Below are 26,749 nucleotides of genomic sequence, written 5' to 3'. Positions count from 1 at the left end.
TCAATCATTCCAGCTAGAGTGAGGTTACAGTTATTGGGCAATTGCCGAAGGAGCTAGGGCGACAGCCCTCAACTAGTTTGAATGTTACAGGTCCTTTTATAGGTATTACAACTTACCCTGGTTACAGAAAACTGCTCTGACTGTTAGTGAGGAACGACAAGAGTCCACTCCACCTGGCTGAGGTGCATCGCTATAATCCTGCCAGTGAATTTGAGGAGGGGTCCTTTCAGGACACAGTCGCCCAACAAAGCGACAAAAGAAAATTCGAACTTAGTGGGAGCCCATTTTACTTGAGACCCAGACCCTCCTAGCATGCCGAACGAGCCAGCTACTCTAACCACCAGCCCCAATTCAAGATGGCCACCTATCACTTCCAGGTCAGGAGGAGAAGTGTGGAGAAGAATAGTTACAAAAGCAAATACTAAGTGACACACACAGTCTCAATGATCCAGATAGTTTGCCCCCGTTTGGCCATTACTTTTGTTTCTGACCTGCATGAACCAGAAATAGCCCTGCTTCTGTCATTCTCCTGTTGGGACTTCCTTTCTGATTCTACTTATTATGTTTCCTTCCAAGGTTTTTCTAAAGTGTCCCCTTCTTTCCCGCCCTCCATCATTCTCCAATTCCTGCCTCCATCCACAACCTCCTAGCCTGTGGATTCAACTTCGCTCAAGGTTGGTGCCTGATGTTATACCAACACTTTTTTCAGTCTTCGACCAGCAAAAGAGGTTCATCACCTGTCCACCCCCTTCCTGCCCAATTTGGGCTAGGCCACCTGTTCCCGCAGTCATTATCCGCCTGTGGACACAGTGTCTTTGTTTCTGACAAAAACCAAGAAACCAAATACCCCGGCAAGACCTGCACTCCGTAATTGGTGGACTTGTGTCAAGCGTTTGCAGGTCCACTAAGGTTGGCTTAGTGCTCTGAAAAACCTAACAAGATTGAAGTGTAAACACAAAATCTAAGAAAACTGGCTGTACTTGGGCAGGGCTGGCCCCAAAACTGCAGGTTGCCGAGTCCTGCCTGGGAATGGGAGACAAATCACCGGGATCCCTCTGTTGCAACACGTGTCCTTCTACTGCTCCTTGGAGCCAGACGCACACTGCATTGCATAACCCAAATGAAAAAATTGAAAAGGTCTTGGATACCCACCCGTTAAGTCTTTCAGACTACACAGGTGCAAGACTTTACTTTACAGATGCATAACCTGCACAGTCAAATAATGTTTGCCCTCTCAGAGGCCTCCAGAGCATGTCCCAACACTCTACAGGCAAGGCCTCCTGGAGGATTCATACACAGGTCTCGCCATTTTGCTTTTGCAGACAAGCTCTAAACACTCCCAACTATCCTATGGATTTTGCATTGCTCCATCCCACTGTTCAGAAAAGTTAATGTTATTTCCCTCTTCCGTTCTAAGCCACAGGTTTCCATCTTGAGTCTTTTATAGTGTAGAGACTCCATCTTGTGAGTTTCAAAATACAGGAGGTTACAAGGAGAGGGACACCATTTTCCACAAAGACCTAGCAGTGTAGATTTCTCCTGCAGCAAATACACAATGTTTTCCCCAAAGATACTTTGCTCCCCTTTGTTGAGATCTATTATGTAAATCTCCAATAGGATGGTCTTCAGTCTTCGTGACCAGATTGGATGCTTTGTTTAGAAGACATTGTTGGTCCTTCGCTACTGGAATCATTACAGCTATTTTCTCTTGTTCTTTCATTTCTGCCCAACTCCATTATACTAGGTATCCTGCATCCTATTTGGCAATTGAAATGGGTACATTCACCTTGCCTTTAGAACATATTTTGTTTAAAAGAAAGTTGAAGAATTCATCCCACTCTTTTGAGATGAAAACCTGTGCTCATCCCATCTACTGAAGACAACAAACTGCTGGTGACGTGTGCAAGCTTCACACCAAGCTTGGAGCCCAGGACTAGATGCCAGTAGAATGTACAATTGTTCTGAGTCCTTTTGTCCCTACAAATCCTCACTGTAGCAGATGGCTAGGTTAGGAGGGAGCGTCGTAGGCCTCGATTGAGGGGTACTGGCAGAAACATGTATTAGTGAAGATTGGTTCTGAACAGCAGCAGGCGACGAAGGTCAGACGTCACTAGTATAGATGTTAAGGGATCTGAAAACCTGGATAGCACAAGTAGATTCAGATCAGATCAGATTGTGAGAATGGGAGCCTGAAGGCAAGCGCACCCGACAGGGTAACGGAAAATGGGGAGAAAAACGTAAGATGAACGAAGAAAGATTGGGGAACGTACAACTATATCTACATAAAAAGAATAGAACTATTGCTTGAAACAGCAGGCAACAGTTTCTAATAGGGAGCGGTATTCAAGAGCTGTCCACTGTGAAACCAGGGACCCTGGGTTTGTCTAGCAAATCCACCCCTAGGGTTACCAGCAGTGCTGGAAATGGAAAATAATTACTGGGGGAATCCTCTCCTCCTTGGAGGGGTGGGCCGTGGGGGCAGGGCTGAGGGGCGTGGCCCCAGGCCGGGTTATAGGTCAAGTCACACAATACAGCAGCTCTTCACAAAACCCAATGCTGGCGATTTGCATAAACGCAAAGACCATCATAGGAACATAAGAATGCCCACAATTTTGAAGCCCGTCATAGTGATTCAGCAACAAACCATTTTCAGAGAATAATGGAAGTTGCACTCTACTCTTTTAATGGATCACAATACTCACCCTAGCAAAGAAATGTCTGAATTGCAGGACATATACCAGTTTGGACTACATATTAAAAAAGGGGGGACAGAGGAACACTGGGAAATGAAAGGGGATTTAGAGGCAGTCTATTTAGCTGGAAATCACTTGTTCCCCAACTTTAGGAGCCTCCCAAAGAAGGAGCTGCAAGACATTATGTCAGGCTTTGGCTGTTTGTGTATTGCGCCTTCCATGCCGAGTCTTCTGAAAGCAGTCCGAGTTGAAGCGCGTATGAGCTTCAGAGCAGATCTGTGAGTTTTCTGCACTAGCCCCTGGTCCTGGCGACAGAGGAGCGTTACGGCAAGACAAACTCTGCTGCAGCGCCGCTCTTGTTCCGGCCCAATTCCTGCCCTAGTTACAGACGTCCCCGTCTTTCCAGGACTGTCCCAGATTGGAGTACTCAGATTCCCTTCCCCGAGACATTTCTTCATTTGAGAACCCCATCCCAGTAGGGTCTTCCGTGGCTGGCCTCACAGCGAAATTAGCACGATTTGTCATGCAAGAAATGGGGTTAAAATATTTTACACGTCAACGTGATAGTTGATTTTTACACACTAAATAAATGTCATATTTCCGATTTTTAACACCAGACAACGAACTGACGGTCATGCCTGCGTGGGTTCAAACCACCAACCTGTCAGTAGCCACAGCACTAAACCATTGTGCCACAGAGGCGGCTCGTGAAGCTGGCAGGCAGGCCTCAATTATATATTGAGTCATGGCTAATGGACACAACTCCAATAGACACCATCCTTGTTATTCCTCCCATTACGGCATTTTTAGAGCAGATTGCCTCAGTCGTAAAGTTGCAGGGGTGGCCATTATTGGCAGAAAGTGTCTGGATATCCAGGTCAATACTCACTCATCCCATGAAAGCTGTGAAAGTAGTGTCGCCAAAACCAAGCTTGATGCCAATAGGTCCCTCACCATTGTAGTTATTTAATCGGCCACCTTCTACCAATCTGCTAACTAGCCTTACTAGGGCAACCACCCCAGTTATTATCCTCTGTGATTTTAATTTGTGGGCCAATGATAAGTTAGCAGTCTCGTTGCTTTCAGCACTGGACACCATTGGCTTTTCCCGGATGCTATTTGCTCCAACGCACAGAGCCGGACACTCAATATACTGGGTTCTTACCCACTAGCTAACTACGTGTAATATTAACATTGAGCCCTGTGCCTGGTCAGACCATTTTAAAGTGCATGGTCTACTTATAATGCGTGCCTATCCTCGGTCTTCTGACTCACACCCTAAACATTCTATTATCAGCAGGAATTAAAAAAAGGTCACTCCCTCCCTTTTAGCCTCTCATCTACTGGCCAAACTATCCACAGTCGAAACGTTTACTTGACCGACAAGCTCGCTACTTATATCACCAATACCATTAATGATACCATAGACGTGTTGGCCCCAAAAAAAAAATTCAAACCTATCAAGAACAAAGTTAATAAGAGTGACTGGTTTGGAGACCCGGTTACTGCTTTGTGTGGCATCAAGTGTGAAGCCCAAAGAGCGTAGAGAAAAAATCCCCCCCTCTTATTAGACCTCTATAAAAATTCAGTTAAATCCCTGAAGTCAGCAGTCATTGTAGCCCAGTCAGATCGTTACGATGACAGGATTTCATTAGCTCACTAACTCGCGTGAACTATTTGCCATCCTTAGAGAGTTTGAGGGGAATATACCAAAGCTAACAACCCTACCCAAAGACTTGGCCTGGTGCCAATCTATTCACGATGAGTACAACATCAAAACCGTAGCTCACCAACATTCCATTGCACCCCAGCAAAAGAATGTCAGGGAAACTAGTACTAGTCCCTCATGCTCTATCGAGCCAATTGCTTCCCCCCACCTTTAGTAATCATCCCCATGTGGTCTTCCAGTTTCAGCCATGCACAGAGGGCTCCGATCTGTAAAATAGTAGCTGGCATGAAACCCACATCGTGTTTAGGAGATGGCCGTCTCTCACCGATTTTCAAAGCCTACATTGGTACCCTTGCCCCCTGGGTAACCACACTAGTCAACTTGTCTTTTTCTGAATCCACCGTTCCTCTTATCCTAAAAGGAGTCGTGGATCACCCCTCTTCATAACAAAGAAAACCTGGACCCCAACGTTGCTAAACATTATCGACCGATCACAAATGTTCCTCCTCTTTTAAAAATGTTAGATTGTGTTGCATATTCACAACTCCAGGAGTTTATTGAAAATAGCATCTTGAACCAATGACACTCAGGTTTCAGGCATATGTATGGGACAGAAACCGCTCCGATTGACCTTAAATCTAACATTTCAAATATTGTAGATAAAGGTAAACCTGCTCTCGAGCTCTCTGCGGCCTTTGATTTGGTTGATCACTACTTGCTGGTCACCAGGTTAAGCGAACAGGCGTATTGCTCCGATATGGCTGCTCAATGGATTCTCTCATTCTCGGTCCAAGGAGCGCCAGAGTTGCAGTACATAATGCCAGTTCAGTGCCTACTCTCAACACCTGCGGCGTTCCGGAGGGGTCATGTATTTCTCCGTTACTATTTAATGTTTACATCTTGTCTTTGTTTGCTCTATTGGATGGTCTCAGCATTCAGTTTGCAAACTACGCGAGTTACACATATAATCATAGAGTTAACTGGCTGTTCTAGTACAGACTCTGACGATTATTAATCACATCTATAATGCTGTTCAGGACTGGATGATTACAAACTCTCTTGCGCTCAACCCTGAAAAGACTGAATTCCGGATCTTAGCATCAGGACAAAGACTAAAAACTCTGCTTCCAGACTATAATAGTTTTCCTATAGCAGGACATCTAATTCAAGTATCCAGGAAGGTGAAAACACTTGGTGTGGTGTGGGATGCAGGAGGAAACCCCACGTTGCCTCTTTATGGGCCGCTTGTGGCTATGTTTCGGAATTGCCAAATCATATCAAATCATATTTGTCCATATATATTTCATTAGAAAACAGCCATCTTAGCCACTGCTCTAATTAATTCACGCCTTGATTATTGTAACAGCTTGTTGGTTGGGACATCCAAGGCAAATCTTCAGGTCCTGCAAGTTGCTCTCCACTGACTCCCTGTCAAGCAACAAGTAAGTTATTATCTCTGACCTCTAAGTGTTGTGATGAAGCTCTTCAGTGCTTAATTAATCGTCATACCCCTCCCCCATCAGGTCGCAATCTACAGTCTTATGACCCCCTTAAATGCATCCAGCCTAGGTAGAATCTCACACCTTTGGTGGTTCTACCTTTGATGTTCAGGCTCCGTCATCCTGGAACAAACTCCCGCTCGAATTTAGGATATCCAAGTCCTGCTTTGAGTTTAAGAAAAGCCTTAAAACTAATTTGTTCAATATGGACACAGATTAGCATATAGTATAATTAATCATATTTGCTCAGACTAGTATTCCATGTATCTGCTCTTGATAATCAGTTTCGTCTCGGCTTTTTGGTGCACTTTGAGGTCTACGGGCGAGTAGCGCTTTATAAATAAATATGACTTAAAAGCTAATGTGTGTAGTGTCCTTACAGTTACCAGTCACAGGTAAAGCCCCACTTTATGCGGAGGGAAGGGGTGGGTGGGGGAGTGTTCCTCAAATCTCCCTCTGCCCCCAAACTGGTTTCCCCTGCAGTGTAGCCACTGTCTAAATGTGGTCCTACTTTTATGTCAGTGGCTTGTCTCGGTTATTGTTTTTTCCAATCTTGTTGCACAACAATTGTGTGAAGCTGCCAAGCAAATATCCCCTCATCTCCCTGTACCTCGGTTTACTTATCTACGAAAATTCAAAGTACTATGAAATGGGCTAAAAGTCAGCATAGGTGTTATATAACAATATGATTGTGGCTTCTTTCCTAGGAGTGGCAGCAATGTGCATCCAACAATATAATGAATAACCTTGTATGATTGAGGTGTTGACCTGCAGGAGCGACACGTCCAGAACCTGCGGCCATCGGAGTTCATGTAGAGCGTCCCAGTAGGCCCTGCACAGCAAAGCGGCTGGTACTACTGGTTGGGAGAGGGTCATGCAATCTGGGCCCAATATCCACCATAAGCAAAGCCAGGGCAGGGTGGTTGGGAAAAGGTTCTGCTTATGTGTCGGTTCACTGGCTTGCACTGCAGTGCACTGCACCCTGTCCGCCTCATGACTACTTCCCAACATGGGAGATTATAATTGGCTATTTATAACGTGCTTAATACCCAGAGGGTTCTAAGCGCGAACCCGGGGATCGAACCTGTATTGCTCCGTGTGGTCTTGCTTCCAAGGGGAGCGTGTTGCCCCTGAGCTGTCCTCATGTCCTTCTGTCATTTAAAATCTTACTGCTCTCTTCGGATGGCTGCGACCTTGCATACAGACTATGGCCTAGATCAGTGCTTTAAATGGAAAGCAAAATGCAGCCCTTTAAGTGGGCCAGTTCTTCGAATTGCTCTCAAGTCGGGGCCGGCTGAGGAACACGGACATATTTTGTCCTGCTCCATTTTTGTAGTTCTCTACTTGCCTCACAATGCAGGTCAGATTTTCCTACCCATTTCCATTTGTCTCTGCCCCCACTCTGCTCCCACTCTAGTCATTTTCTCACACACTCCAACTGTGTATTTTTCTGAGCCTGGATTGCCAACCAAAATCTCAGTATAACGGTTTACTGTTAATGCATTAACTTTAAATTGGATTCCGTCAGCCTAATACAACCATCCCTCAAAGACACTCAATCACAGACTGACTTTGGCCAGTTTTGACACCAGTATTGCAATGTACAAACGTTGGTAGGCTTTGAGAATGCACAATTTATGCAGGTAAGGAACGCGACATTAAATACTTTGCCTAGGATCACACACGTTGGTTAAGCTGTGAAGCTAGGATACTTTCGCACACACTTGACGATTGTTATGCTTGATAGAATACAATTTGAATACCCATATAAAAGAATACTTTTATTGGGAGCCAAACTAGCAGACATCATAAATATAAACTAAATTATAAAAGGGGGGAGCTCTTTTCATTGCCCAGTAAGGGAAATATCGGTTCGGTAACTGGATCTGTGTTTGGGCTCCCAATTCCAAACACTTCTATTAGAAAGTGCAGAGAGAAACATGTTAAATAAAAGTCATTGCCCAGGGTTTCTTGAGGTGCTGCCTACACAGGGGTGCCCTAAAGAAATTAATCCATCCTCCACATGAACTCTCAAAGGAACCCAAGGCTGACAGGCAAAGCCAAATTAGCGAACTGGGGTGCGCCGACAGCTCTGGAGGTGCAGGTCTGGATTTCCAGGGGATATTATGGACCCTGTGGGTGGGTGGAGAAGCGAGAGGGTGCTACTTTCCACAGCAAAGGCTGCAGGAGGTTAATCTTTCATGGAGGTACTGCTAAATGAAATCCTTTCATTGTCACCTCCCCCATAGTCTAGTACCGGTACTCTCCTTCAAGCTTTGAGAAGCACAGGTACTCATTGTCAAAAATAAGAAGTTCCGGTACTGATGGCCGGTAAGGACCGTACCATTTAAAGCACTGGCCTAGATTTCAGACTAAGGAACCCTTTCAAGGGCTCCAAGACCTAGTGCCTTCCGCCCGGACCTTATAGCATCACCTCTTGGAAGTTGTGGTGTCTATGTTTTGACTCTTCGTTCTACTCACGGTTCTCTCCGTCTCGGACAACGCCTGCATCGTTTCTCTGGCCTACTAGGTCTACACTTGACCAACCTCACGGGTCTCCGCACATTCCCTGTGCACACTATATCTACCACTTGTCCTGCACAGTTCCTGAACGCGGCACACTGGTCTACCTTAAATACTGCTTTCCGGTACTTTTATTCTAGATGAAAAAATGTGAATGTACGTTATATTGGTATAGATACAGAAATGTTGCCTCTAACGGGTGTGGCAAGCGATTCTTGACGGTCGCGGTAAACATCCAAAATGAAATATATCAATGGGTAATGTCAATAAAAACAAATAACATACAGAGATGGTGATAGTAGCACATAACAAGTAAGGAGCAGGACGAATTAGGTTTTTCGAGGTTACGATAGACATATCGACCATTTGAGATTTAGTACATTTAAGATGGCCGCTGCATTTCTCTTCCGAGCCCCGTTGTGGGAATAGTGAAAATGCGGGTGAGGATGTTAAGGAATGTTTACTTAGGTTAGACCACAGCACTGACTGATGAACCCGGTTGAAAACGGTGTTCAGACGTACAAGGCTCCTACTGTAAGTGAGGGGAGGGGGATGGGAATAACAACAAGTAGGAAACGGATAGGACCTGATATGGCATTAAAGCAGGAACTTTCAACAGTGTGGAAGATCTAACCATGTATGTGTCTTAGTTATCCCAATGGGTAATCTGAGTAAGTACATTTAATAACCACTTGAATTTCTTGGTACACATAAGATTTCTAGCAGACACCCATTTAAAATAAATGTCTACAAGTATATTTTGTTTTGTCCATAGGTACACGATCACAAGAGCGTTATATTTCCACTTAAGGTCAGTTTAAGTTGATTTATTTGGATTTAGTTAAAGAGTGGATAGACAGAGGTGTTCAAAAGTAATTCTATAAATATTTTATAAGTAAAATTGAGGAATTTCAATATCAGAAGAACAGTGAACATGCCCAGAGGATGGATTTGTAATCGGAAACACGTTGGCAAGATTTGGAGAAGTTAAAAGACTCACTCCCATGACTGAATTGTTTTCTGTTTGGTGAATGAAAGGGCAAAACCCCACTAGTGTTGTTGGGAAAATACCTGATGAAATTGAGTTAAAAAAAATCAACATTGTAAGTTGCGCTTTGACTAAAGTATAGGAATACTCTAGATGTAGTTAGTAAACGGTTTTTGTTTAAGTCATTTTTGAGAAAGAAACATGCGTTGAAAGTAATGACGGGCCTTTTTTTGACTTTGCAAATTCAACTTTTTACTTAGTTGAGTGAATTGATTTGGCAGAAAACGTAGGGGAGCTTTCACCATTGGAGTGCATTTGGGCTACCAACTGGCAACAGTGGGCTATTCATTGATTTTACCTTATATACACCCCAAACCTTTACCCCCTTACCTGTCCCTTTTGTCCCAGACCCTGCCAACGCTTTGACGATATTGCAAGGTAGCACAATATAAGACACCAAAATAATAAATAAAGGTCCCAGGTTCCAGTCTGTAAATAAGATCACTATGTAGGACTTTCACAAGGATTCCATACCTTCATGTTGAAGGACTGCATCCGGGTGGCCACTTCCTTTCCAATTCTTCCAAGTCCCAGAATTCCCAGCGTCTTCCCATAAAGCTCTGCTCCCATGTACTAAATTGGAAAAAGAAAAGAAGCGAGCCCGCGTGCATGAGTCCCAGCAGTAGAAGACCATCCCGCAACATACACCTTCCATCTCACATTTCAAACTCACCATCCAAAGAGGCAATGTGGCTTGCTTTGGGGAGCACACACCCCAAATGAGGCCTTAGCGGAGGCATCTGCAAGTGTTTTGGACTACAGCTCCCATCAGCCCGAGCCAGCGTAGGAAATGGCGAATGATCATGTGAGTTGTAGTCAAGAACATCTGCAGGGGAGCCAGTTGCAGGCCTTGGCCCTAGGAGAACATTACACATTCCTTTCACAGCTCCAAACCAGAACGCCACACAGCGTCAAACACCAAAACACAAATTAAAACAGAACAGTACTGCCTGAGAGTAGTGGACTTACTCCCTGAAAGGGAAACAGAGGCCCGACAAGGACACCAGAGGACAAACTACAAGGGGAAACCAAATAGGTTTTTCATTTTAATATTTCGTTTTAATGTCGTCATTGTTCTAAGCACGTGACGTGAACACCATCCCACAGAGCTCACCTGAAATATCAATCTGTATTCTTTACTTTCTGTTAACGAGACATTATCCTCCCTAAACCCATCATCACATACAGCACCCTGAAGAATAGGTGTTATATAAAAAGTATATGGGGAGGGCAATGCCAATGAAAACAATCAAGAGAAGTCATTTTTCTGGTTTAGGTGAACCTTTGTGGCGCAAAGTGGCGCAAAGTGCAGAAATCATTGTTACAGAAGAGAGAGAGAGAGAGAGAGAGAGAGAGAGAGAGTGGGTAGGAATGGGGTTTCTGAACTGTGACTAGCTGGTTGGTTGATCTTTTTTTCTGCCTGTGGGTGACTCTCTACCCACACCCACCCTTCTCCCACTCTCTACCTCCTCCCTACTCCGACTCTCTTCCCCGACGAACGGACCTCTCCCTCATTATGTGTGCTGGTTGGGTTTTGTTTGGGCTATTTTCAGATACTTTTGACAAATCCTCCTGATGCTGCTTTGTGCATGTTTTTTTACCCCCAACAAACTAACACCGCCCACCCTACTCCACCCTCTCTACCACCAGTCACCCTACCACCAGTCACCCTACCCCCCACTCTCTCTACACCCACCACCCTACCAGCACTCTCTAGATGACTCCACTCTCTCTACCCCAATCCTCTACTCCCACCAACCCCCCTCTACCCTCACCCACCAACCAACCAACCTTACCCCACTCTCTCTATTCCACACCCCCTACCTCCACTGTTCCCCCACCCACTCTACCTCTACTCTCTCTACACCCATCCTTCCCCACTCTCTACCCACACCCACTCCCTCTACTCACACCCACCCTTCCCCCACTTCTTCTACCTTCATCCACTCTATTTTATTTATTTGCATAGCACACTTACAGCCCAGAGGCATCGAGGCGCCGTTACATGATTTTGTAGGAAATTTTGATTAAGTGGTTAACAGGCAACCTAGGAGGTCTCTTGGTTAAAAGTACAAACTACATGGAAAACAGGCGAGTTACATACACAAATAATCTTTACAATGCAGTTATTATAGTGATCATTGACAATATTCTTTCAGACAAAAAGCTTGGTTTTGATTGCTTTGCGGAATGCTAGGTGGGACTTGATCATTCTTAGTCCTACTATGTTCTCCCACCTAGCCCCCGACCCCCACCCCTCTCTAACCACAGCCACCCCCCACCCTCTCTCTGCCGCCAGTCACCCACCCTAGAACTAGAGTGGTTGAGGGGAGCTAGAACAACGACATCTAGCATTCACTTGTCTCGTTTCTCTTTCTACTACTGTGTTATTGTTGCAGACTGTTGGCATCACCAAAGCCATTATTCAGTGTCACTTGTCAGGAACCCCCGTGTCATCACTGCAGATTGATAGAACGACAACACCCCAAATGTAGGTCTCATGACACCTTTTTGTCCTTCTCAGCGTCTTTTCTGGCCTCTCGCCTGGCATCTCTTTTCCGCCTCCTCAGCCGTCCTCCACCTCCTCGCATCCAACCGAGTACCTCTTTGCTAGTCAGCATTTGACTGGCTGCTGCGTTCCCCCAGGATCTCACCCATACCACGTCAGTATCAATGGCTTCTAGTCTTCGTCCACCGAGGTTGGCTGTATCCTCCCTCATCACAACTTTGCTCACAAACTTCCCCTCGCCCGCCCATGGTGGCTTCACTGTACTGCTCACCGCTAGCAATAAGAAAACCATAAAGGCAGTTACGACCTCTCTGAGGTAGGCCCCTAGTCTTTACGTTGGCTTGTTGGGGTGCTTACTTGTTTGTGCGAAGTCTCGCTGCACACTCGGACTGCATTTTTTCGTTTGCTTCTCTGGCGGCCCATAAGACTGCCAGGGTAGGAGTAATCGCATAGTGCCAAGTTTTGTCCAAGGCAAGTCTCCTCACTCAGAAAGTTTGACGTGGTTACATGTTGTTGGCAGCTCTTTGGTTTGGCTGCACCACAGTGCGACCTTTTCGCTGTTTGTGACCAGGCCATTGTCTGTCATTTGAAGACCGGAACTGCCGCCAACTAGGGCCTTCGGCGCGTGCAAGCTGTGATTCAGAGCTCACCAAGGAGGAGGAGAGGGGACCCCTCTTCTGCTCTTCCTCTTGGTACGTACCAATTAAGTCCACAGCTCTCTCCTCAAATAATAGGAATTACGACCTGTAAAGCTGCGCAAAAGTAAATACAAATGGTCCCTACGAGAGGGTGCACCCGAGAACTTGTTAGGTGATAAATACATCCATGCGGTTTATGGGATTTAAAAAAATGTGCACAATTTACTTCTGTCTTTGCGCTTTCAGACTCGGAGTTAAGTTCTCTATAAGAATACAGTTTGTAGACCTTTTAGAGGAAATTGATTATTTTAATCAACTCTGCCGCCTCATCAATTGTGCACATTTCATACTTCACCAAATCACATTTTTAAAGTAGAATTTCTTTTTACTATGCTTCGCTAACAGTAACGGACAGCTTTTGGCCCAATATAATGTCATTTGGTAGCATTGTATGGGCTATTCATGCTATGTCGCGTTCTGTTACTCGCCGGCTGATGCACATTTTGAACCTTATTGCAGCTCACTTTCAAGGTGTTCTTCCGCACCGGTATAGTTTGCTACAGTGAGGGACTACTTTTGGACTTCTAAAGTATCAATCATCTTGCAGACTTTTTTGTACTTTGTGTTACATTACTCCGCTTTTAACGCAGATTTCAAAACTCCATGTACGGGATTCTGAACTCGGGCTCTTCCTCCCTCTAATTCAGAGAGCACAACTGGATCCTTGTGCGCTGCAGGCCAGTGTGCTCCCCTAGAAACTCCTGGACCGTGTTAATCACTAGGCTACAAGTGGGAGCCCTTGCTGGACTCCAAACCACATTGTTGCTGCTGGTCTCACATATCTCCCCTCCCTGGACCCCTTCCAATCTGGTTTCTGGCCCGGCCAGAGAGCGTGCCGGTATCTGTTGTGCATGACCTAGCTTAACACTCTGATCAATGTGGAGTGGGGGTGCTGATATTAGCAAAAACATGGGGGGGGGGGTTCTGGGAGTTGCTCTCTGCGGCCTATATCCCGGGTTAGAGTCTCAACCAGAGTCTTTAGCTCACCATCCTTTCACAGAAGAGAAATGTGTACTACATATCAGCCTTTGTCTTGTCCAAGGGCAGTCCAGCACCGAAATGCCTGGCAATTCTCTTCTGAACAAGAGTACCAAACAGCAACCCCAGACACTTGTTTCGGCCTGGTTGTTCCTGGTCAGTGAGGTGGAGCTGTGCCTCTCTAAGATCAGTGAGCAAGGGTTTCACGTCTGGATTACCCTAGTAACTCTGGGTGAAAACCCAAAGCTACTTAATATGCAAAAACAGGGGGGGGGGTTCTGGGAGTTTCTCTACTACCGGCCTAAATTACTAGGGGAATCCAGACATGAACCCCTTGCTCATTCTTGGGGAGGCACGGCTCCACCCTACTGATGAGGTCCAACCAGACCGAAACACGTGTCTGGGGTTGCTGTTGGTACTCTTGTTCAGAGAAGAATCGCGTAGCATTTCGGTGCTGGACTGCCCCAGGGGAGGACACAGACTGATATGTTTGGGATATTTCTTCTCTGTGAAAGATAGTGAGCTAAAGACTCTGGGTAAGTCTCTTGTAACCAAGACTAATGTCTGGCAGAGGGACTCCCAGGACCCCCTTGTTAATTTGCTGATATTATTAGACCATTAGACCCATCAGCCCCCTTTGACACCATCGACCCGTCCCATCTTGTATGACTACTTTGCCGGGGGAGGGGGGGGCGAAGGGGGAGGAGGAATTGCTGAGCAGGTACTCCTTTGGTTTAAGTATTTTCTGTCAGAACAGGCCCAGTCTCTCTCCCCCCTGCACTTCCTTCTGTTCTTCCGCTGTCCTGTGGAGTTCCTCAGGGATCTGCTCTGTTTCCTACTCTATTAAATTTATACATTCAGCAGATGGTTGGGCTCATCCACTCACATGGCCTCCGGTGCTACTTGTATGCCGATGACGCACAGATAATCTTTCGGCTGGACCTTTCCCAACCCAGAGCGGCATCTCAACTGCAAAGGTGCCTGCAGGCAGTGGGTTGTTGGGTGGCCGACAACTGGCTAAAGTAGTTGAATGGGGACACAACAGAGATCTTGGTGGTGGCCACCCTCTGTACTCCCTCTTTCTGGCCTTCTCTCGGGCCATTCTAGTCACCTGTGTCTTCTGTGAGGGATTTGGGTGTCAGGCGCTCTCTCTTCTCTCTTGAAGCGCAAGTAGCTTGTCCGTCAGTCAATCCTGGCATTACTAGCTCAGGGGGCTGCGTATGGTGCTCTTTTTTCATCCTTGCATGCTCCTGCAGTTGCATTGCTTGTGCTTAGCACAATCGACTACTGCAATTCTCTAAACCTGGCTCAGCCGCTCTAGTTAAAACACTGCCTTGAGCACTATGCACACCTCTCCTATTCTGAGACAACTGCACTGGCTGACTGCTGCTCAAACAATTCTGTTTGAAGCGATGTGCATAGTGCCTCAGGCTTTTTATGGCACTGCAGCAGAGTATCTGCAGGTGAAATGTCATCCTATGTGCCCAATCGCCCTTGGCGGTCTCAGGTGTCTTACTATCCAAGTACCCCGGGTGCGGCTCACCCGTGTAAGTGGCCATGCCTTCTCTGTGGCGGCAGCTAAGCTGTGGAACTTGCTCCCACAGAAGATGCATGCTGTTAGGGACCACTTCTCCTTCCAGCGTCTTTTGAAGACCCTTCTATTCAGATAATTTTTCCCAGCCCAACTATCTTACGTAGCCACATAGGCATTATGCTCCAGGGTGTACGATGCACTATACAAACGCGATTAAGATAAGATACCTGCTCCATCATAGGACGCTGTAGACTGATCTCGCAACTTTCCCTCAAGCGACGCTCATTGTGTCCATTCCAGTAATCGTCTGTTCTTAACAGAGCATCCTCCGACTCGTCTGAAAGGGTCACCATTGTGTTGTTTCAGAATCTGGTTATCAGGTTGGTATTAGTTAATGAGCCCAACATGAAGCTGTAACATCTGTGCAGCGACATATGGAATAACAGAGTGACGGCAACATCACTTCAAGCACCTAACGGGAGACTGTGGCGTCAGAAAAGGAAGCCAACAAGCTAGGCGACCAGACAGCTTCACCTTAGAAACCTGATGCTAGACTGTGGTGTTAGAAAAGGAAGCCAACAAGCTAGGCCACCAGACGGGTTGCACCTTAGAAACCTGATGCAGGACTGTGGCATCAGAAAAGGTAGCCAACAAGCTAGGCCACCAGGCGGTTGCACCTTAGAAACCCGATGAAACACCAGTAAGTCCTTGGGGTAGTGTCCCAGAATGTACATTGGCATCTCTTTGGGAACCTGACGTAGGAATGTGAAACCTCAGGAACCTGATCCGATACCAAGACATCTCTATCAGAATCGGCAAAATGTGGATTCGCCCTACAAATCTGTTTTAATGAAGGTGTTTGAGCTCTGGGTCATCAGTTAGACAAGATCGATTGGCTGCCAGGAGTAGTTCGGCCATGGATTATTTAAGGATGAAACAATCTATTGGTTTTGAGCCTTACCTTGACAGGTGGGATGCCAGGAATCGTTGGTTCCTTTTGAAAGGATGATTGGGCATCTTCCCAGTTGGGTACTTTTCTTCCAAATGGGGACAACACACTGCTAAATGCGGTCATTATTGCAACAACGGCCACACACACACACTTTTTTTAATCAGTTAGATTGACGCCTGCACCTGAGAATCTTTGAGCACCACACCTTATTGGGATATATTTTTTTTCACGTGTTTTTTACTTGTACATCGTTGCTCAATATTTTAGGATGTTCACTATCCCAATTGGACTGATCTTGGAACTGTACAACTCCTGGCTAGTATGACTTTAATGTAGTATTCATCTTTCCATATGTCTGATGATTTAAGGTACAAGGTTGTTACATCGCCAGTATATTATTCTAGGAGTGTTTTGGCGAAAAATGTTCAATTAAAAAGCATCTAAAAATGTAGGTGGCGGGGGACTGGGTAAGGGGCATAATGGGTAGAAGGAGAATAGGGAGTAAAGAAGGTGGACCCGTATTAAAACAAATGGATGTTTTAACGTATTGTTAATCGTAAATTAATAAATTGAGAGTTTATTGTTAATTGTATATGTATACAGTTATTGAAATGTCTTGTACGTTTTAGGACAACAGTCAAAATAAACTGATGATTGAATAAAAAAACAAAAAAACTATTCAATGGAAACAATTATAGAAACAGTAAAACCACCAAACTTGGTGAACATCGATAACAATTCCAGGCCTGCTTGTTGGAACAAGACTGCATGGTCTAGATTCAAACACCGACATTTTACTGAGCATTCATGTCCCTGGGGCGCTACATCTCGCGTGGCCTAAATTCCTTTTGAGAACTGCATGACCCCCTTCCCCCACCCTCTCCCACCGCCTCCCCCTACCTTCTTCCGGTCCCAGTTTCCGGCCTTCATCGACGCCGCCGCCTGTGGGATTTGCCTGCAAGCAGAGCAAGGAAAGACACGGTCACACTGGCTAACAATTTCCCAAATTAGGATGAGCAAACTATGAGCCGATTCAAATTAGACATTTTACACAAGGGCTGGCAGATTCGTTTAACACCCAAACGTGATAAGAACCTCAAACAGATAGTTAACACGTGTTTCACGCCTGCTGGCATTTCATCATGACCAATAAATAAAATAGGTTTCTCATGGATGGCAAGGTCCAGCCTGGATCTCATAAACTGCCACTAGTCTGGCTAAAAAGAGCATCCTAGTTCCTATGGAGAGAAGGAGAGGGGACATGCAGCTGAGCTTGGTGCTGTATTTTACGACGCACATTGGAACGTGCCAGTGCCGTTTTGGACAAAACAGGAGGGGGACATGGGATGCGGTTACCATGCAGTGTCATATTTAGAGGTTGCAAAGAAATGAGGACACATGGTTGTGTGCTTTTTGACCAAATATCAACCTATTGTGAACCTGCTGTGCTAACACACACGGTTCCCACTCTGCAATATCACTTACTGAGAAGAGCAAGCTCGCTGTGGACTAAACTGCGTTCCGTTACTGAACATAAACGTGGACCCAGCCAGGATGACAGCTCTTTTTACAAATTAGTTCAGCAGCCATTTACAGTTCGGGTCAGGGGGAAGGACTCAGAAAAAGGATGAGCGGCCTATTTTGGAAGAAATAAAACCAAATAATGTTTCCCAAAACATTGTAAGTCGAGGACATTTTTTTTCTCACAATCCGTCAAAAATGACGGGAACCGGACTAAATGCATCTGCAGTGTACTAACAGACCACTATGGGCTCATTTGTAACACTGCAGCAACAGTTACACACTTTCATGAGGTCACTGAGCCAGCATTGTTCAATAGGCAACTTTCAGACAATCAAAACAAGGATGTTTCTGGATTTTTAGAATATGTATTGTGAAAGAAGTGCGTTTGTAGGTTCGGGGTTGGCTCCAGCCCCACAACAGTGGGTGGGCTCAAAGTTTGGCCCGAGGTCGGCATGCCAGTCTGGGATGTACCGGCGATAATGAAATTTGACCACCCAACCCATTCGCACTGCACATGCCGGGGTCCGGCTTGTGATATCAGTATAGGCGATCCAGGAGATGGACGATTTTGCGACTTTTCCAAAAATAGAAAGTTAGGACACAAGGGGCCTCATTACGAGTCTGCCGGTCCGGTAATAAAGGTGCCGGTAGAAATGTACCAGCACCCTTTCCAGCCGGGCAGACTACAACTTAGGCCAGACTGCCTGCTGGGGAAGACGCGTCCGGCAGGTATCACCTGTAGGGCGCATCGGACACAGTAGGCAGGGTTGCCATGGAAGCACCGGCAGCACTGACAACGGAGAAAAACTTGTGTTGTGTAGTTGTGGGTGTGTCCCCTGAACACAGGGTCGAAGAGACAACCTAAACAAGAACCTGCAACACAGTTTATGGCGCTAGCATTCCAGGAGAGTATCTGCTTGTGCTTAACCCAGGGCCCTGCTGGACTGGGCGCACTTAATAATAATAATAATAATAATAATAATAATAATAATTAGAGACCCCACCCTCTCCCCTGCACTTCCGTCTGTACAATTGCATGACCTGAATTTACTAGGCTAGTAAGTTCTGTTCCCCCACCCCCCCCTTTGTCTCCCCCCTCCCTAATTTGGTTGCACCTGAAACACTTCATGCACTTGCACTAGGAGAAATGTAGTCTGGCCTAGTATACCAGTTACTTTATGTTAGATCATTCGGAAACTTCAAGGTCTAAGAACGACTACTGTATCCCCTCGCTCCCTTCCCGCCTTGAAGTGCATTGAAGCACTTCACTTGTGTATAAGCGCTGTACAAATAAGCAATTACAACTAAGTGACCAGGTAGGTGTGCGCTTCGGTTTGAATGTGGTCATGGGGCTGAAATGACAAAGGCATCCCATCAAGTTTTCAATGCCACAGTGTGTGCCGGTGAATTATGGCAAGGAGGTGTGGAGGCACACTTCTACAGCTGCACAGAGGATCTCCAGGCCTACGGTATGATAAGTACCCACAGGGTCACCGAGTAATGGCATACGCAAGGTTGCTGGGCCTATCAATCTTTGACAACGACGCTATTGTTGGAGATATGAAACTCCCCTTCAATTTCAAATAAACACGTAGGCGTGGCCATCCCGGAGTGCACCGCTAGGAACAATATTGGGAAGGGATAGGTGCTTGCAGCCAACCCTGGGTGGAGGGCACTGATCGAGTATACATTGTGGGAATGTGCTTTATGGTCAGGTAGAGGCCTGGGAAGAGGCTAGCTCCTTCAGCCGACTCGCTGGAAACAAGCGACTCATTTTTTGTGTATGACAGAACCCAGCTATGCCAACAGCAGAAGTGTCTCTGGAGATTAGAACTGACCTGTCCATGTGCTTCCACTTACCGAGAGGCAGAAAATGTGGGCCAAATATTTTTCTTTAAAAAAAAAAACAAAAACCCTCACAAAACTACCTCCAAAATACAGTGGAAGGAAAACATGTAACATTTCCTCTTATCTGTCAATAACACAAGAATCTCCAGGAGGAGCTACAGAGGCCTCTCCAAGGAGCCAATGGGAATCGCACTACCCTCAGCCAATGGGAATCGCACTACCCTCAGCCAATGGGAATTACACAACACACAAGGCCCTAGGTTTCTCCTAATTTCTCTGGATGCAGAGGAGATCTACATGTTGTCTTGATTTATTTCATCTGTTCTGGTTACTCAATGCACATGGGGCTAGGGTGCAATTAGTGAATTAAAGGAGAGCGTTCATCTGTGGCAAGAGTGGGGCATTAGGTATATTGAGAACAAACCGTGGTCACCGGACTGAGTTGCTGATGAATGAGGTTTGAATGTTCAAATAATGAAGGAATTCAACTTAACCCTACGGCCAGCTCACATCAAAGGCCACATTCGCATCCAAAATTAAGAACTCCAATGCCTTGTACAAAGCACAGAACAAGCGGTTTCATCTTCAACAGCGATAGCTGGCCACACAAATCTGATGAAAATCCCAAGACTGGGCAAAGCTCTCTAGGCAACAGTCATGGGAAACCTTCTCGCCCGCTTCCCATTCCACTCCCAACACTCCCCTCCACTAGCAGAGCGATGCAAGGGTGGAAGCCAGAGCCAGCCCTACCCCAGTGAAGGATGGTGGCAGTTGAGTGTCCCAGTTCCTGTCCCCGCCACAAGTGAACATTTCTATATGGGCAGTAACCATTTGCATATTTCATTCCTCGTGATACAAAGAGAGAACCTGGTGAGCATTTGTTCCAGGTCCAGAGTCAACGCTGCATCCACACGTAGAAGTCAACTGGGAGAGCTCAACCCACCAGTATCCCACGCCAAGTGCTTTGTGACACCGGAGCTTCCAAACGAGTATGAGAGGGAGACTACCGAAGACGTGGCAGCGACCCTACGCTGCAGCTTGACAAACTGTGCAACGCTCCTCGAGCAGAAACTTTAGTGTCACTGCAAGGGTCTAACACACCCACTAGGATTATACTCATACTAAGGTAACCCACAGCAAGGCCACCTACCACAAACCTAGGCCCTGTGCAACGCGGGGCACCATTGCTACATTGTGGCAGCCCAGAGCATAGAAAAGGGGCTGAGTTTTGTCCACTATTTAAAGATTTATTTAGATTCAACACTTCATGGGCGGGGAAGACAGGGACAGATTGTCCAGGGCCAGACAAGCTGTCAGAGGATATGGAGGAGACAAGAAATACCCAAGGAAACAGGAAGTTGAGGGTTGTTCGAGTGAGGCCAGATGAGGAGGCGGGGGCAGACCAAGAGACCAGCAGGCGTTCGGAGGGTGGAGTGGAGTGTGGAGGAGATTTTAGGGGCAGGCAAGGTATTGGTTTGCGAGTGAAAGTGGTACTGTGACACAAGTGGGTCTGAAAGGCTAGCGAGTAAAACCAGTAGAGGGAGGTAGGGTGTGAAGGTGAAATGAATGTGAAAATGTAAGTGGGGCGTTTGAGAAGTAGGTGGGCTGTAGTTGTAATAGGAGTGTGGCGGAGGGAGTAGTAGCGTGGCAGAGGGAAAAGTAACATCAACAGGTAGAGACAAGGTTTAGAAGGAATGAGATAATTCAAAGGGACAGAGGAGGAAGATGCAGAATGAATCAAGGTGGGTGAAGTTGGAAGGAGGAGAGTAGTCAGGGGGCGAGTCAGAGTGGGAGAGAGAGAGAGAGCGAGAGACAGACAGAGACAGATAGATAGATATACACACACACACACACACACACATATCCCACTATCCCTTTTGATTAACAAACCTTTTTGATAGTGTAGGGTCAGTCTCTAAAGTCCCGAAGGGACGATAGACATAGAAGGCCATTGCCATTAGGAGCTCCTACACCAACATGGGGAATATGGACTCGTGGGCTAGGGAGGATTGGTGTTTTCTAGACGAGAGAGGGCAAGAGTGCAGGCCCTAGAGCCCTGAGAAACCATTCAACAAAAACCCTTGAACGGTCTCTGGGAGCCATCTGTGACACCCTTCACATGACACATAGAAAACGAGAAGGGGAAGTAGAACACCAAGAGCAATCTTGGATCCGGTCACAGTACTGTTGCAATTCACTGACCAGCCAAGGGTTTAGAGCAGGATTGAAAGATGCGTGATCAGTATTTAGTCTGATAATGGGGAGAAGTGAATTTCATGGCATTGGGGAAAAAACACGAACAATTTACCCTTGTGTATACTTGCCCGCAAAATGAAGGGGTAGCCAACAGTCTGGGATTTAATGAGCACTGAGAAATAGGGCTACGCAAAGTTTCCCACTAATCGAACAGATGACAAACCGAGTTTCAAACATCAATTGGTCTGGGACAGGTAGCTAGTGAAGAGCGGCAAGCTTGAGATGGTTCTGAGGCCAGTCTATGGTGGTTGGTCTCAACTCTACTTACAGGCAGGAGATTGCAGGTGTCGCGAACTGACGACACAGCGGCAGCCAAGACAGACGTGTCAGATGGCAGGACACTGAGAATTGGGCTCGAAAGCTTTATTTGAAATCAATCAGATCTTGTAAGGGGATCTAATCTGCAAGGCAGGAAACAGCGAGCCCAGTGTTGAGAGGAAGCCCCGACAATCAATAGTATATTTTCCACTGCTCTGCAGCATTACCCACAGTTAAAACACTTCTCTCAGGGTTCGTTTTCAGGCAGTGCATGCAGATCCAACCGCAAATAGACCCTAGGCGACCCCTCAAAGTGACGGGAGTCATTGCTCAGACCCTGACCCAAGCAGAGTGATGGCAAAGACGGGTGATGATGACGAATAAGAGGAAACATCGTAACTGAGCAACCAGGATGGACCGAAACTAGTCCAGTTTAGACCCACAGGGGCCAGGCTCGCGGAGAATAGAAAGGCAGACAATGGTGCCTCCCCTACAATTGTACAGCACTATGGTGCGGGGGAACTGGGAAAAATCACCAAACAGTGCCAAAAGGTGCTAGCTCATATTACCACAACATTATTTTCATGGGAGAACATTTTGCCCCAAAAATATAAAAAAAGGGGTGTAGAGGGGGCAGGTGAGGAGTGAAGGGTCAATGGGTTGAAACCGCAAAGAGAAAACCAGAAAATCAACCAAATAGGACCCATGAAAGGAATGCTGTAGTAAGAAGACCTCAGCCTGCCCCAAAACTCTTTACTAGAACCTCCCTGACATGTGACAGTGAAATCAAAGGCAAGGGATATCTGGAGGAAATGCTGATGTAGCATCACATGTCTGCAGCAGGTGGCCCTCTTGCTTTCTGGTCAGAGAAAGCAGTTCCAGCCTGAGAGCAGGGAGTAAGCCAACTATCCTTAGCAAGGACGCGAAGGATAGCGACTATCCTACGCACAGTCGATCACAAGGTACCAACCCTCTTTGGGGGGAAATTGGAAGCCAAGACAGAAAGGTTATGTCCCTTCATCAGATTATCTGATGAAGCATCCCAGCTGTAATACAGGGATGTTGAGTCCAGATGTGCCATACTCGGCTAGGCTTTCAACTTTGGTCCTAGTGCCTGTGGCAGAGGGAGAGGGGCCGCGGATGATGTGGGATTCTTAGGGCTCGGCACACAAAAACACCAATAGACGGGGTAAGGAAGGAGAACAGACCTATGCCAAACACTGGTGCACAATGTTAGACATTCTTTTCTGGATAGCACGTAAACGAGGACATTTGATAGTCTGTGTTCGGGCCTGAGGGACTCGGGCTGGGGAGACATGATGAGACTATGGCAACGGTTGTGGTTAAAAAACAGTTCAGAAAGCGACTCGCTAGATTGTATTAAGAAACACAATACGTCAGCCACTTTCTGGAGGAACTGTAAACTCGAGGTTTGCTCTGTTTGCTCTTCTGTTCAATCAGGTTTACTGTGTGCTGCAAGTTTGTAATTGCACCAATTCGGAAATGGCACAAGGGTACGGACATACGTTGTCTCGTCTAAAAGCGAGCACTCCTGTGTTGACACAAGGGAACACAATGAGATGGTAGGTCTTGTGACACGACGCCAGGATTTCTCAGAAGGAAAGCAATTCACATGTTCTCGCCCTATGGGGTAAAGGTCTACATTGGTGGACGAACGAAACACGTGCGCCCCGGCTTGTCCTATATGACAGGTGGACGTACACACAGGGTAGGGTACCTGCTGCATAAAAGGGGCCTACTTAAAATTTAGAATCCAGTGACAATGTGCCAAAAGTTGGACAAAGAACCAAGAAATCAGGAAAACATCACCTCGAATTGGACGTGTAGAATTTTAAAAAGTTGAATTTCAAAACAAACACTAAGAGACTCTATGAATTGGAGTGGTGAGGAAACCAGTTACAGTATTGTTGAGTAGGGATCATGATAGGGTGAGGGGATTGGTATAAGGTGGTGAGAAGTCTCACACCCCACCACTTCCACTCCACACCTTGATGAAGCTGGTTTAGAAACGTACAGAAAGGGTAGGGGCAAGCAGGGCAGCGTTTACAACCAGCATGGCCTTCAAAAGCAATTCCATTTGTTTAGATTTAAATTTTTATAAAATTCCCTTTTACATTTTCGATTTTATTAAACAGCCAATGTAATAGAATTTGTAGCCATCGACCTTTTGGCCTTCAAGATGTTCACATTCTGTATTTTTACGATCAAGGTTTTCGGACATACCTTTCAACATCATTCATGCAAGACTTTATTATTATTATTATTATTATTATTAAATAGAGAAGCAATCCCTCAATTGGTTTTCGGAGAGGTGCTGGGGTTCCTACAGCCCTACGGCTGCCGTTTTCGTCAGTGCCATGAGTTTTCAATAGCAATACCACACCCTGTACTAATTCTGGATCTGCCTGGGAGTGCCTGTAAGTAGCGAGGCCGAGATCAAGGCTGAAATCTGCTCTGCTTGGTGATTGCCGTTTCATGTGCACAGCAGCAGTCAAGAGCTAAAGGATTGCCTTTGGGATGTTAAGACTCCCTGTTGGGGCATAATCTCTACCTGGGCATACCCCAAGCTCCAACTGCCACACTACTAGTACTTCTACAGCACGTATTGTCACTAATTCATTAAATATTCTATTGAGAATCCGACTATTTTCACCCTACCATTGAGAAAAATAAAGTTGGCAAAGGGAATGTGTGTACGTTGGGGTTGGAGGAAACAAGGAAGATAGGGGTGCAACATGGAGAGAGCGGTGTTGTTGTGGTGGGGGGGGGGTGTTGGGCATGATCCAGAAGGAGCTTCTTTGGGAAGGGCAGGTAGTGGGTGGGAATTGCCATAGGGATTAAAGGGGACGTGGACAGCCAATGGGTGGCTAAATGACCAAACACCCACAAGCTGTGTGTCCCTCCTCACACCCCATCTCCAGCCTAGATGTACTCCAATGCAATAGTTTCAGCTAACAGGTGGTGCTATAGTGCCACCTAATAGCCAAAAATGAAAAGGGCAAAGAAAAGCTCAAAAACTCAAAATCAATGGTGAATTTAGCCCATTGTAATAAGCCAATTCATATGTATGATAGAACCTTTCCGAAGTGCATAGAGCAGGCAATGACTTCTGGTATACATCATGGCAATAACATCCAGCACACATTTGTATGCCGACTGATCACACATCAAGGTAATCGCTGTTCACGCACATCAAGGAGAAATGCAGGTGACACTGCAATGGGCAGTGACTGCTTACACCCATGGTACAGACAAGCAGGCGCTGCGTGGACTCTCAGGTTGCATGCAGAGGCAGCTAAAGATACAGACCTAGACAGGCAGAGGATCATGCCGCAGGTCAGCTCGGCCGCGCTGATGCTGTTTCCAGATGGCGTGCTGAGGAAAGACAAAGGAGAAAGTCAGCACACCTAACATGAAAGAACCTGTTGCTACTGGTTACAGACAGAATAGATTCCTCAGTGTGGGCCGACGACGCTGGCAGCATTGTGAGAATCCTGGCAGAAGACCACTTGCAAAGCATTCTGGTTTGACTGGATTACTTACTCCTCAGAAGGATGGCTGAGGTGAGCCAAGCATCGGTACATACAAGGCCGCACTGGCCCATTGGCATCAGGATACGGTGGACTCAAGCCTCTGGTCTACTTGACCGTCCAATCGCACGTAATATCCTAGCAGGCCGCAGAGAAAGTCTGTTGATGTGGGCGCCACTCAACATGTGTCAATGGGCATCATTACAAGTCCGGCGGGAACCGTGCCTGAAATTCCGGCAGGTTACCGCCGGACTCTTATTACCATTCCGTCTCCGTGATTCCCGGAATTATCAGGATATTATGACCCCGGTGACCTTGGAATTCCGGAGGTGGAATTCGGTAAATCCCCAATCCCATTGAGTCCCATAAGACTCAATGGGAATGGGGAAGTGGAAACACCAGCACCATCTCGTGATGGTGCCGGTGTTTCCATGTCTGCCTGCAGAACTCGAGATCACCCGGTCCGGAAACAACGGTGGCGGCGGATTTACCGCCACCGTTATTTCCAGACCGGGTGACTCGTAATGAGGCCCAAGGACTTCCACTGACAAAGAGGCAGACGCTGTTAAAGGACCATGTCAGCCCTCTAATGAGTCATTGTCCATCCTTCCCTCTCGTTATGCCCCAATACAACATTCTGTTGCATGCATGGAAACGTTGGTGATATTCCTATGGTTCCAATAGGAGGCCAGAGAGGGGCCAATTGGCCAAGAACAAAGCAGGGTGGCCAAAGCGTGTGGCATCATGAAGTGCAGCATCAGTAGCAAGGAGAAACGGCTGTGGGGCTGGATGATGCAGGCGAGCGCTCGCTTTGATCTGTGGACCTCAGCAGAGCATAGTATAGTATACAGGTCTGCGTTCTCAGACACAATGTAATGCAGCATAGCATACCGAAAATAGTCATGAACACTATACCCAAGGACAATATCAACCACAAACCACCCCCAGGTGCAACCACAATCCTGAATTAATTAGCACTGACATGAACAGCAGATTTCACTAAACAAGTGAAAGAAAGCAACAAAGCCAGCTCGCCAGTAAACCCTTGCCCACCAGACATCTACAAGAACATCCTCAGCAAAGACAGACTTGCAAAATACTTTTTCAACCTGGTGAACCATTCGCTGTAAACAGGAACAGTGCCTTGGAGTTTCGAAATTGCCTTTGTTAAACCACTTCTCAAAGATCCCTCGGGAAGCACAGACACAC

General features: G+C 46.4%; 1 protein-coding gene across 1 annotated transcript in view; it reads right to left on the bottom strand.

Annotated features, from left to right (window-relative positions):
- The window catches only part of PHGDH (phosphoglycerate dehydrogenase), a 172,420-nt gene that overhangs the window by 67,383 nt on the left and 78,288 nt on the right, over positions 1-26,749 (bottom strand). The window contains exons 3-5 of the mRNA XM_069651768.1: positions 25,320-25,385; positions 17,004-17,058; positions 9,907-10,005 (exon numbers count right to left, since the gene is read on the bottom strand). Coding sequence (XP_069507869.1) covers positions 9,907-10,005; positions 17,004-17,058; positions 25,320-25,385 — 220 coding nt within the window. The remainder of the gene's footprint in view (positions 1-9,906; positions 10,006-17,003; positions 17,059-25,319; positions 25,386-26,749) is intronic.

This window comes from Ambystoma mexicanum, chromosome 3p, assembly GCF_040938575.1.
Source record: "Ambystoma mexicanum isolate Mex_15411 chromosome 3p, UKY_AmexF1_1, whole genome shotgun sequence".
Lineage (NCBI taxonomy): Eukaryota > Metazoa > Chordata > Amphibia > Caudata > Ambystomatidae > Ambystoma > Ambystoma mexicanum.
The sequence above is the reverse complement of the archived record's forward strand: the minus strand, read 5'-3'. Positions and strand labels throughout refer to the sequence as shown.